The 14,183-nt window shown below is 37.0% G+C and overlaps 1 protein-coding gene across 1 annotated transcript in view; it reads left to right on the forward strand.

The window, feature by feature from the left end:
* Positions 1-14,183, forward strand: part of LOC123563981 (uncharacterized) — a 99,968-nt gene that overhangs the window by 72,471 nt on the left and 13,314 nt on the right. Inside the window, exon 5 of the mRNA XM_045357217.2 lies at positions 3,511-4,339. Within this exon, the coding sequence (XP_045213152.2) occupies positions 3,511-4,339 (829 nt within the window). The remainder of the gene's footprint in view (positions 1-3,510; positions 4,340-14,183) is intronic.

The following is a 14,183-nucleotide window of genomic DNA, read 5'->3' on the forward strand; positions in this document are numbered from 1 at the left end:
AGGAGATCAAAAACAAGGCCACTAGGTCAGGTCACAGAAACACCCTTTTAATACTTCAGAAACTACGTTTCCTACCTGATCTTCATAACGCTTTGTCAGAATGTTTGACTGTATGAACGCTAGGTCAATTGTTACCCAAGTTCAAAAGCTAGGTCGCTTGGTCAAGCCGTAAAAACTTGTTAACACACTGGAGACCACACTTTCTGTTTGTATGTACATGTTTATCAAAATGTCCGTCGCTGTCAAAGTCTGGTCAAGTACAAAACCTGATGTAAACTAGATGCCAACGGGCAACATGTCGAGCCCGCCAGCTGTCAAGATCTGGCATGATCTCTGACCTCCAACTGTGACCTTCACCTTTGAGATAGGAATCTTGGGTTTGCGCATGACACTCCGTCTGACTAAAATTAACATTCATGCCAAATATAAATAAGATTGTTCTGTGCATGTCAAAGTTATGGTCCGGACAAGCTGTCAGGATCTGACATGACCTTTGATCTCCAGCTGTGACATTGATCTTTGAGATAGGAACCTGGGAATGCGCTTGACACTCCGTCTCACTAAGGTTAACATTCATGCCAAATATAAACAAGATTGCTCCATGCATGTCAAAGTTATGGTCCGGACAAACAAATCCGGACGGACGGACGCACGCACGCACGCACATACACTGAACAGCCATTTGGACGACTGTGTCTTCGCTTTCACATGCGGGCTCGACAAAAACTATGTCACTAGGTCAGATCATAGGAAATCCTTATTAAATATTTGTCATTATGAAATGTAAGTCATGTTCAAAAGTAGGTTACCTGAGATCTTGATTAAACTAGGTCACTGAGTCAAACCATAGAAAAACCGTAGCACTCTTCAGACCACAGTTTCTGCTTGATCATCATCTGAATGTTTGTCTTTACGAAATTTAGGTCAGGTTCAAAACTTGGTTACATGGGTTTAAAAACTGCGTCACTAGATCAAGTCATAGAAAAACCTTGTTAACACTCTATAAGCCACATTTTCAACTTGATTTTCCGAAACGTTAGGTCACTAGGCCAAATAATTTAAAGGGACTATCCCTCACATATTAGGCGAAAAAATATTTTTTCTCAATAAACAATAAAAAGCGAATACTCTGAAAGTGACTAGTGGTACAAATTTATTGACTTAAAATGTTTGAAACTGTTTTATAAATAATCAAAAATATTGTGCAGAAGGTAGTAAACCTTTGCATTTTTACCAATATCCAACTTTTATTTTCACCCACTTTAATATTATTTTTCAGTGTCATATGCCAAACTTGTTGGAAATGATCATGTTATTTTTTTTTACCGAAACGGTGGGCGAGTAGCCTTATAGCCGTCCTAACGTTCTTGAGGTCACATTTCCAACAAGATATTCATAAAACTTTTTCAGAATGTTTGTTTGAAATCTACAATGAATTTGTTAATGGGTGACTTCGTCACTAGATCACATTATTAAAAAACTGTAGAAATGATTACCTAATTTACATAAAACCTGTTCAGATTGTTTGTCTTTACGAAATCTAGGCAAATTGGATACTAAGTTATCTGGGGTAGGAACTAGGTCTGTTGAGCGATACAGAGTCTTGAGAGCTCTCCTGTTAGCTTGTCTGATTTTTTAAAAAAAATCTACGAGGTTTTGTCGTCACTGATCGTCGGCGTTGGTTAAAAGTTTTGTTAAGGTCCACCTTTTCTCAAAAACTATAAGAGCTGCAGCTTTGAAACCTTGCGTACTTGTTTATCATCAACAAGGGACTACATAGGCCAAGAACCATAACTCTGATATGCATTTTGTCAAAATTATGGCCCTTTTTGTACTTACAACATTTTAGTTTCTTGGTTAAACATTTTGTTTAGGTGGGCCTTTTCTAAAAAGAACTATAAGAGATACAGCTTTGAAACGTTGTACACTTGTTTATCATCATTAGTTGACTGTGTACGCCAAGAACGACAACTCTGATATGCATTTTATCAGAATTATGGCCCTTTTTGTATTTAGAGAATTTTAGATTAGGTCCACCTTTTTTCACAAGCTATAAGAGTTACAGCTTTGAAACTTTGCACATTTGTTTATCATCATCAGATAACTATATATGCCAAGAACCGTAACTCTGATATACATTTTGTCAAAAGTATGGCCCTTTTTGTACTTACAAAATCTTAACTATAACTATTTTCTTACATACTGTCAAGCACTTGCAGACGAGCGATGGCACCCGTAGGCGATGCTCTTGTTTCGTATACTAGCATCCCGTCTCCCTCTCTCAAACACCTTGCAACATTTCCACCTGGTCTCTTCAAGGGGTCACCAGAACTAAAAATAGAAACTTTTCCCATGAACCACGTAGTATATCTTCACCAGACTTTCTCTATAACATCCTGGTAACGTTATGTATGCAATATGTGTTCAATAACATCCTTGAAAGGTCCTGTCTCAAGTTTTTTTGAATAGTGTAACTTTGCACCTTTTAGGAGCTAAAGTAGAAGACATTTTAACGACTTATTCGAATGAACCAGATCATGGATTTTCATCAGATTCGGTCTCTATCGTCCTAGTAAAGAAATATATCAAGATTTTTTATATGGTAGCGCAGTGACCATGTTAAGAGTCACAAGGGATAAAAAAAAAGATTTTGTTTTCTCATGAACCACACTTTGTCTGTAGCAACTTTATGTGGTCCACTCTTAAATTTGTTCAAATGATTGCGCTTAGTCACTTTTAAAGTTAAAATATTATCAGATTCTTTTCATTCGCCACATGATGGATCATCATCAAATTTGGTGAGTTGCATCCTTTTATGAACTTGTCTAAATTTTTGCTCAAAAGATACCGCTTGGTCAAATTTAGAGGCCACTAGAACGTAAGAGAAAAATACCTACAAACGAAGTCCCATGCACTGGCACCAGAACAAAAAGTAAAACACTGCATGTTATACCCTACCCTTACGTAACACTACCCCTAGGTATACTATAAGAACCAGCGGGACATAAACGGGAAATATACTACTTTAACCAATGTCAGTCGCGCATAACTCACCTAAAACGTTTTCACATGAACCGGATTATGGATGTCCGTATCATCCGTATATGGTCCTCTCTACAGTTGGTTCGAACGGTTGTGTTAAGCCCCGTTTACTTTAAATTTCCTGTTTCGCATCGTTCCATAAATTATATTATTTAATAACGTTCATTTCTTCAGACTAGCGGCAGCGCTGTAGTTAGGAGTGTTTGAGACCGAAATCAATTTACTACGGCTAATTGAATTCAAACCTTCAAACATCCGGGTCTGCGACCTCCGGGTCAGGATTTGGATGCTCCTCCTGAACAACTGCATCTGCACGTTACAGACATTAGAATCAGAAATTCATAAATATATCTCATTTGCCAACAGGATGTTTAGGCAATGTTGTAACTTTTTCCATTCTAGTATTGTATAGATCTGGCAAAGACTAGACATGAAATGATTCATGATATTTGCTTATGTATGCTTCAGACCACTTCCGTTTCCGGTCGATACAAAAGACGCTGCCTTTGCAGCCCTACAAGAAATGAACCGAAGGCATGATATGCTTCGTCTTATAACACAAGGTTACGCTGATGGTTCTTCGTCTTCGTTTTTCTACCCAGTCATGACACAGCAGATCTTACTAGCAATGACTCAGCAGTTGTATAACTTGTGCAATATACCAGGTTGGTTGTCGTCGACGAAACCATCTAAGGTATATCCTAAACTACAAACATCAGAAATCAAGCATAAACAAACTCCACCAGCATTTGATATCCCGAATCATAGAATACTAGTACCACAGGCGCAAGGTATCCAATATCAAAATGATATGCTACTGCAAGAAATTCAACATCGGCGCACCATTCATTCGCAAGAAGTTCAGAAAAGGCGTATATCGCCATTCAGCACAGTCATGTCGCTGAAAAAACGAAAACAATCGGAAGCGGCGACTGATTGTGCATTAGATTTGTCGGTTAAGAGACAAAGAGTTGACTCTGCTTCTTCTTCAAAGCTAAAAAATGTGAGCGACGTCAATGGCTATGATGCGCCTTTAGATTTTTCTATGAAAAAGACAAAATGTCGCGATCAGTGCCATAACAAGGAACTCGGTAACACGACTTCTGTAATAAATGGTTCGGTCAAAACGGACGTGAATTTTGACCGACAAGTGTCAGTCTGCACAAATGCTGTTCAGAAGTCGAGTTTTATAATGTGCACGTGTGACAGTCCGAGGGATGAGGACATCACCAGCTGGAGTGTGGAACGTGTGTGCTACTTTCTAAGGGATCTTGATGGATGCGCACCATATGCAAAGGTAAATTTCGAACTGATTCCTAGGCTGTTCAGAATATTCTTAAATATATCAGTGAAACCACGTCAGTGGGGGGTAGTACTTTCTTTTAGATCTTTTTACAAATGAATTGAATGTATTAAAATCACAGACAATGGCCGTTTGCTCCAGTCCGTTTGAAGTTACATGTGCGTGATTGATTGATTGAACTGAAATGGGCATATACGCATGTATACTAAACATTTTATGGATTGATTATGGCATACAGCAGTAACCACTAGTTTGTGTTCAGTTTTAATGATGTCCTTAGTATTACTTGTATACATAAACTTCTTGAAATTTGCAAAATATCCTTGGCATTTACCGTAAATAATAATGCTTGAACACTATTTATGATTTACTACGGAACCTATATTTATTGTTGATATATGCTTCAATATCTTACACTCTTTTGTGTGGATAATGGTCTGCGCTAATCTTTGCCTATCTTTGTGCACATCTGTGCCTCTCTAATTTTGGGCTTTTTTCATTAGATTCTCTAGTTCTGCATCGAGTGTTGACATGATACTATGTGTCGATTTTTGAGTTTATAGCTTGTGAGTTTATAGCTTGTGCCGCATTTATGTTTCGTTTTAAAATTCATTTACCTAGCGTTTTCGTATAGCCCTTTTAAAATGAGAAACGCACTAAAGATAAATTTCAGACAGAATTTTGTTTCACATATCTGTAATTCCTATTATGTTTACATAATAAACACCTTTTACCATCTTTAATTTACAATATTGCTTAAATAGACATCATTTATCTTTAAACCGCCTGAATTTATTCTTCCTTTCAAGCGCTGCCTTCAGTCTTTGTAAAATCACTACGAGGCTCCTGCAAAAAGTTCTGTCATTGAGTTCGGATTTCTTAAGTGCTACGTTTTATCAAAATTATTTTCATTACAAACCTTCAAAGTATTCCTCCTTTACCGAAACACATTTTTGTAACCTTTTTACCCAGTCACGAGTTACTTCTTTTGGTATATGTTGGAGACATACTGACAAATGGTGCTGCCAATAGAACTTCTGGACTTATATTTCTTTCCAGAAAGCATTTTCTTAAGCCTTGGAAATTTAAAAAAAGTTACAGGGACTCGGGTCAGGTGAATAAGGCGGATGGTTTACAACTTCACCTTTTCAGAAGTCAAAAAAGACTAAACAACCTTGCACTTGTGAGAGGAGGTGTTGTCGTGTATTTGATGGACTCCTGATCATCCTTTGTTTGGACGTTTCTTATTGCAAAACTCTTTAAATTTCTTCAGTACAGAGTTCTAGAATTGAAGAAAATTGCGTACAACATCTTTTTCGAACTTATTGTTCACTTGGCAATACAGGGGCGTTTTCCATTTCTTTTTTGCTTCCATTGCTTATTTTGTTTTGTTTTGGGTTTAACGCCGCTTTTTCAACAGTATTTCAGTCATGTAACGGCGGACAGTTAACCTAACCAGTGTTCCTGGATTCGATTCTGTACCAGTACAAACCTGTTCTCCGCAAGTAACTGCCAACTTCACCACATGAATCAGAAGTGGAGGACTAATGATTTCAGTCACAATGTCGTTTATCAAATAGTCACGGATAAGAACATACGCCCCGCCCGAGGATCGAACTCACGACCCCGCGATCCGTAGACCAACGCTCTACCTACCGAGCTAAGCAGGCGGGCTCCATTGCTTATTATCAGCCCTTCTCTATGGCTCAAACATGTGCACCCAGGTTTCGTCACCTGTTAGCAAGTTAGAAATAACCCGACTATCACAGCCTTTGTATGTTTTCAAATGTTCCCGGGCACATTTTAGGCGTTGTTTCTTTTGCTCCTCATTGAGCAAATGTGGTACCGACCTAGCGCAAACCTTTCTCAGGTCCAAACGCTTTTTCAGAATTGTTTGCACACTGCCTTCCTATATGCCAGTACACCTGGCTATATCTTTCACCGACATTCGCGCATCCTGTTCGACCACAGTTTTTACAACAGTGACGTTTGCCTTGGTAACAGAGGTTTTAGGCCTACCAGAACAGGTTTCAACTTCAACAGATAATTTCCCAGCTTTAAAATCTTTAACCCACCTAAAAACTGTGCGCATTGAAATGACCTGAGGTCTATATACACCACACAATTCATCAAATATCTGCTTTGAATTTATATCAAGTTTAATGCGGCATTTAATATAGCTTCGAATTTCAGTCTTTTCGTCCATTATACAATGGTCAGTGTATATGACCCGTCGTCGGCGTAGTCCGCGTTCACACCTTGGTTAAAGTTTTGATTCACTTTTACTTTATCTCTGTTATTACTTAATGGATTTGCTTTAACCTTAAAATAGTTGCTCCTCATCATCACCTACATCATGTGACACAAAAGGGCAATAACTCTCGCACCAATATTACATTAATTATTCTCCTTTTTTACTTAAAAGTTAAGGTTAAGGTTTTGGTGCACTTTCACTCTAGCTGTTATTACTAAATGGATTTGATTCAAACTTAAAACTGTTGTTCCACATCATCACTCACATCATATGACACAAGGTCTGTAACTCAGATACCAATTTTTCATCAATTATGCCCCCTTTTTACATAGAATTTTAGGACCTTTTTCATGTTCTGTTATTACTGAAGGGATTTGATTCAAACTTAATAAAATTATTCCAAATCATCATCCACATCATATGACTTAAGCTCTTGCTGTAGTATTTCATGAATTATCACCCCAATTTTACTTAAAATTTAATGTTAAAATTTTGGTGCACTTTCACTATGTCTCTGTTATTATGAAATGGGATTGGTTAAAACTTAAAGTAGTTGTTCCACATCATCTGCCACATCATATGAAACAAGGGCCTTAACTCTTTTAAGGTTAATTTTAATGTACTATATCTTTGTTAATACTTTATGGGTTAATAGTTCTTCTACATCATCGTCCTCATCATATGACACAAGATCCGTAACTGTGGCACAAATATATCATGAATTATGTCCCATTTTAGTTAGAATTTCAGTTTGATTTCGATGCTTTTTCACCATATATCTTTTGTTACTAAATGGGATTTCATTCAGATTTAAAATGGTTGTTTCACTGGCACCAGACCAGAAAGAAAATGCCTCTGTATATGTTTATGTTATACCCTACCCCTAGGTATTCTATAAGAACCATGGTCATGACGGGAAAATATACTAACCCATTTCAATCGTTCATTTCTCACTTAAACCACGCAGATCGGTGAATGCGTACCTAGTATATTGAACACGCGATAATTTATCTTCCATCGTGCACCAGTCACATTGTCTCAATAGGTCACAATAGCCTAAATAGTTTTCCCTATATATTCTATATAAAACTGACCTTTTTCAAAGAGCTACCAAACATAGCTAGACCCATTTCAGAGAACAAATCCTTACCTCATTTTAAAGAGTTATGATAAAACTGATATAAAATGAAGAGAAAAGTAGGGGTCATGTATCTTTTTCTAAGAGAGATTTCTCTGGTCACATTTACTTACTGTAAACTGACATCAAAATCACACTGCTGTGACCTGGAAGTACTACTCGTACTAAAATTGAGCTTGACTTCACCAAATACAACATGCTCTCCCATTTTTCCTACCAAAATGTCAACAATACATCCACAATGAAATTTAAACAAAAACTAGCCTCAATTTAGACCTCTGTTGCCATGCCAAGTGAATAATTAGTGTTCAAATACCTGGCAGCCATTACGCGACTAGACCAGATGGCTCCCACGCTGGTTCCTTTAGTTTAGTTAGGTCAATATTCCATAATTTATGCTCCACATATTTCATGCTTTCGTCAACGTTACAGAAAAAACTTGCGTCAACTCCCGTAATGAACACCCGGTCTAGAGGTCACAGCAGTGTGCACATGTTAGGCGAAATGTAAACAAACAAAAACATAATGCAAAATATTCACAGTTATAAAATAAAACTCGAAATGATGAATGAAATTCATCTTGTATATGATTTTGAATTTGAAATCATACATCTGTTCTGTTTATTTCATTCATTTTGCACATTTATGCTGCATATACACATTTTAGCGTACACGTGTAGTAAAATGACGACCGACATACATTTTCACATCAGCCAGTCAGAATGGTTTTGTAATCTAGACCGGAACTTCACCAGGGAAGTTCAAGCAAGTTTTTTTGTGTAACGTTGAAAAACTATAAATTACGCGTTGTTTTTCTAAGATAAAAAGTATTGATGAAATGTGACCGGTACACAATGGAAGATAAATGTTCGCGTGTTTAATATCCATAGTACACATTTACCGAACTATGTGTTTTAGGTATGAAATGCGCGATTGAAATGGGTTAGTATATTTTCCCGTTCATGACCATGGTTCTCATAGAATACCTAGGGGTAGGATATAACACATATAGAGGCATTTTCTTTCTGCTCTGGTGCCAGTGGGTTGTTTCACAATCATCACTCAATGTATTCCATTACGCTAACGCCATAGATCTGAAACGACTATTGAATTGCCTCGTTTGACGACCTTTCGCTACAACAGAGCCTAACTTACACAGTTTAGCAATGAATCTCTTACATGACTTTGATATTTCACATTCTTATGACATAAGTGTGATCAATAGCCGTTAGCTCAGTCGGTAGGCCACTTGCTTTGTAAGCGAGGGGTCCTGGGTTCGAGCCCTGGAATAACTGCACATTTTTCTTACTCTTTGACATTCGAACATGTCGTCTGATTGGATAAAATAAAAATAGCAATACTGGAAATCCAAAATATACAGAAGACGAATGTGAATGGGTCGTTCTCAGATCTTCGTTTAGAAGATCAAGTACTTTAGTCAGATTGGGTTGTTTCACATCATCACTCACATGATATGACGCAAGGTCCATAACTCTGTCACCAGTACTTTTGAATTATGCTCCCTTTTTACTAAGAATTTTCGGTTAAAAAGATGCATCTGTACTCTATCGCAGTTATTACCAAATGAATCTCATTCAAGCTTAGAATAGTTGTTGCACACTATGACATAAGGTGTTGAGGAAATATTCCATGAATTATTTTCCTACGACAGCTATTGTTATATGCCTGTTTTGAAAAAAAAACGTACGTATTACGTGATGGCGCGTGAGTCTGTCCGTCTGTCCGTCCGTCATAATTCGTGTTCAGAGCGTAACTTAATAACAATGTAGTTAGGTGGCAATGAGACGATGAGTACATGAACCAGGTCGGTGGGTCAAAGGTCAAGGGCACAGAAGGTCAGATCTGAGCTCGAATGTCAAACTTGTCATCATATGTCTTGTCCAGAGCATAGCTTTATAAGTATTAAATTATTATACCCCCAGAAACTAGTATTTGGGGGCTATACTGGGTTCCGCCATGTCCGTCGGTCCGAGTTTAGGTGGCTATAGGAAAAATAGGTAACTAACTGTACTTTTTCTTTGATGTCATTCATTCCATAAGTTTTATGTGAGTTTTTTTTCTTTTAACACATAAATACCGATATGTAGGAACGTCCGCCGGTCGGTCGGTCCGTCCGTCTATAGACGGAATTTGTCCGCGCTATTTCTCAGCAATTATTTGCCAGATTTTCATCAAATCTTGTAATTATTATCAGTACCAAGCCTAGTTGTGCATGTGCGAAGCGGGTTCCATTTCGATGATTTTTCACGTAGTTATGGCCCTAAATTATTTTTTCTTCTTATGTATATGGAAAACTTTTGTCCGCGCTATTTTCCAGTCATTGTATGCCAGACTTGTATCAAACCTTGTTATTATTACCATCGGTACCAAGTGTAATCGTGCATGTGCGAAGCACGTTCCATTTGAATGATTTTTCACGATGTTATGGCCCGTTATTTGTTTCAAATATGAATAGAGTTACAATGGAAAAAAATTAAATAATTTTCTAAAATATTTCATATGCTGTTCAATATAACTGGTTGATGACCCTTAGTCTTGACTATGACCTTGACCTACTGATCTACTTTCTTCTCTTTTAAGATATTGCCACAAAATTTGGAACACTTGTACAGTTTGTAACACACATCTAAAAATTGACATTTTGACCTACTGACCTACTTTCTACTTTTTAAGGTACAGCAATGGAATTTGGAGATCTTATACAGTTTTGCACACAGATTTCAAAATCTGACTTTCAGTTACCTTGAATGGAAACTGTTGATCTACCTTCTTAACATTTTAGCATCAGCATTGATATTTGGACCATATTTCGAATAGATTTCCATTTGGATGATTTTTCACAAAGTTTTTGCCCTTTATTATTGTTTCCATTTTTTGTATGTATATGGTATATGGCAAATATTTGTCCTCAATGTTTACACATTTGGGAACTGATTTAAAGATTTATCTATATTTTACCATCTGATTTATATTAACTTCAGTTTGATTTTGATCTCACTGTACATAAATGTGCAGTATACAAATGCAGTGTATCATATTTATAATACCCCTGTTCCTCTGACAAAAAGCTACTGTCTTGGGGTATTCATTGCCATTTGAGATTGGTCTTAATGACTTTAAACTTGGCATATGGGTAGTTGGCGATGAGACAGTTTGCAGTGTGCATGACCAGGGTTGGTAGGGCAAAGCTCAATGTTACAAATGGAGTTAAAATGACAAATTTGTCCGACAAATTGCGTGTGACTTAGTCTTGACATATAGGTAGGACAATATGCAGCGCGCATATACCAGGTATGTAGGTCAAAGTTCAAGGTCACGAAAAGGTCTAAATGATCAGATTTGTAATACTTTGTATCCAGGACATGACTTAATAGTTATTCAAGGTATTGGCTTCTAATTTAGCATATAGTTAGGTAGCGATGCGCAGAGTGCATTAACATTGTCGGTAGGCCAGAGGTCAAGTTCACAAAATGAGTTCATATGCCAAATCTGACATTTGTATTTATGTCCAGAGCACAATTTCAAAACTGTTCAAGGTATTGATGTTAAACTTGCAGCGAAGGTGGGTGTTGTTGAGACGATTTGAGCATTGCAGCAATCCTCATTACCTCCACCCCTACACATCATTTAGTTTCATGTGACTTACTAATCCGTCCCCGCTGTCGTGCAAAACCCCTTTACCCCTACCAATAACACTCCTCCGACACACACGGAAATCTGTCCTTTGTATTATATGTCCGAAGTACAACTTCAAAACTACTTTAAACTTGGGATATAGATGGGCGGTGATAAGACGCTTTGAGCAGTGCAACAAGTCACATTACTACCACCCCCTCTCCACACACACATTACTACCACCCCACCCCCACTTAGTCGCCGCTGTCTTATCATAATCCCCACCCACCGCCACATTACGCAACCGAACCCCTCCCTCCGACATACAAACCAAAAATGTTTTTAGATTTTACCTCCTGATCTATAAGTTCGGGCGTATATTGCCAGCTTCGCGGAACTTTTGATATTACAAACATGATTTTCATTGATATTTGGAAAAAAAACCCATAAAAATAGAAAACTTCATACAGTTACTGATTGCAAAGAATTTCTAACCTTAGGTATATTATGCTGACTGAGTTCAACATGTTAGCATTTTATATTTCACCAAATATTGTTGTTAGAAGAAAACCCACTTCAATAAGAATTATTTACTTAAATGTGTAGTGGAAGGTAATTAGTTCAGTGTATCAGACACTGAAAAAGTGATTCAATACAGTTTTGTTTTTGCTTTTTATGCCTCAGAGGGGCTGGCATATAGTAATCGGACCGTCCTTCTCTCCGTCTGTCCGATCTATAAGTGAAGAACGCAGAAACCTCAAGACTGGTAGAAAGCTTATTGATTTTAAGGCCGGTTGCTGAAAATCGATTTCTGAAGAACACTTTAGCCTACAGTTGTCAAACTTCTTAGATATTCACTTTTGGTCAGTAGATGATCCCTGTTGTTTTTTGGTCATTAGGTCAAAGATCAAGGTGATTATAGCTGAAAATCGATTTCCATTTTATAACTGGAGAACGCTGGTTACAGTCGTCAAACCTAATAGGTTTTTTTTTCCTGTGGTCAGTACATGACTCCTACTGTTTTGGGGTCAGTAGGTCAGAGATGACCTTGAGACTGAAAATCGTTTCCTCTCAGTAACTTAGGAACCCTGTAGCCTCCTGCCTTCCAATTTCGTATGATGATTGCTTGTGGTCACCAAAATAAATTTCTAATAAATACTATAAAAACACATTATAAACACTGTCAAAACCGCTTTTTTGGTGTTTGTTAGTGCGTTCCATTAGTGAATCGTGATCCATTGAAACAATCAAGAAATGCTTGCAATGGATCGCTAACGGAACGTGTTCCATTAAATGGATCGCGATTTTGAAGTGAGATATTAACTTTACAGAGCCATTCAGAAGGCTTTCTCCTCTTTTATCAGGAAACATATGGTTTTAATCCATCCAATGTACCATAACAGCAGATCTTCTAGTTGCTACGGTTATGTTATGTAATTTCATCTAAGGTATAATATAGAGGGACAGAAATAAGTGCATTTTGTAGGTAATAAGTGTAGAGGTTGGACATGATATGGATTTATTGAAGAGAAAATGGTGGTTGTTATTTCATTTAATTTCTATGATTTACAACTAAAGGTATTTTCTTAATACATGTACTTACAATTCAGTATAAATAAATGCATGTTTACATTGTGATTCTTTACAGATTTCAATAAAATAAGTGTATGTTAGAATTCATAGATTTATTAAATGCATAACACAATAGTTTTTGAAATGCTGATTCAAATGACCTGTATACTATATACATTATTGTAACAAATTAATATTTGAATATTTGAATAATTTTAACACAAAGGCATTTTCAACAGTTACTGCATATCTCTGCAAATCCAGGCTACACTCAGTCTCATAAACGATTTGCCAAAACTGAATGCATCAGGTTTCAATTAAATACAGCCTGTAGTTAGGAATGTATCAGTTTGATGAAACGCATTCCATTGAGCGATCTATTAAGCGATCTATTATATATGCGTTCCGTTAAGCGATCCATTATGCGATCCATTAAGCGATCCATTATACGATCTATTATGCGTTCCATTGAGCGATCTATTGTGCGCTCCATTAGCGTGTTGTTAAATGACACATTTATGTTAATTAGCGAACCATTAGCTCATTTGCATGTGAAATTGGAACACGGTTTTGATGGTGTTTATTGGATTAACAACTCGCTTGCGGATCATGGTTTTAGTGGCGTTTATTGACAGTGTTTATTAGGCCTTTTTGTTTGTTTGGGCAGTAGATGGCCCTTCTATGTTCTGGACCAGTAGGTCAAAGGGCAAGGTCATAGGGACCTCGGGATTGACAATGGATCATTCCGTCATGCTGGAAGGAAATTGGGACAGTCCAGACATACAAACACCTTATTTGAACTCATTTATAGAAACTCAAGTATCCTTCAACATATATGAACAAAGAGTTTATTCTCTTAATGAAAAATATCTAGTCATTACAGTATAATTATTTGGGTATTATTATACCCAACTTATATAGCACTCTTTTCATACAAAATATGTACGTTCAAAATTGCTTTGCAAAAACATAAAGAACACATACATACACATACATACATGAAAATATATTGGTAAAAGATTAAAATGAAAAGTAATTAAAACAAGATCATCCATAAATTATGTTCAACGTTAAATTACATTAGGAGACCAATTCCTTTCTCAATATATAACAAACCTTTCATGTTTTGGTTTAACGCCATTTCAACAGAATTTCAAACCATACTTTACTGTTCGACTCCTCGGTACAATCAAAGACACCGGGCCATTTGCCGACCTTAAGTCTCTACGAGGCTTGTA

This window comes from Mercenaria mercenaria, chromosome 2 (genome assembly GCF_021730395.1).
Source record: "Mercenaria mercenaria strain notata chromosome 2, MADL_Memer_1, whole genome shotgun sequence".
Lineage (NCBI taxonomy): Eukaryota > Metazoa > Mollusca > Bivalvia > Venerida > Veneridae > Mercenaria > Mercenaria mercenaria.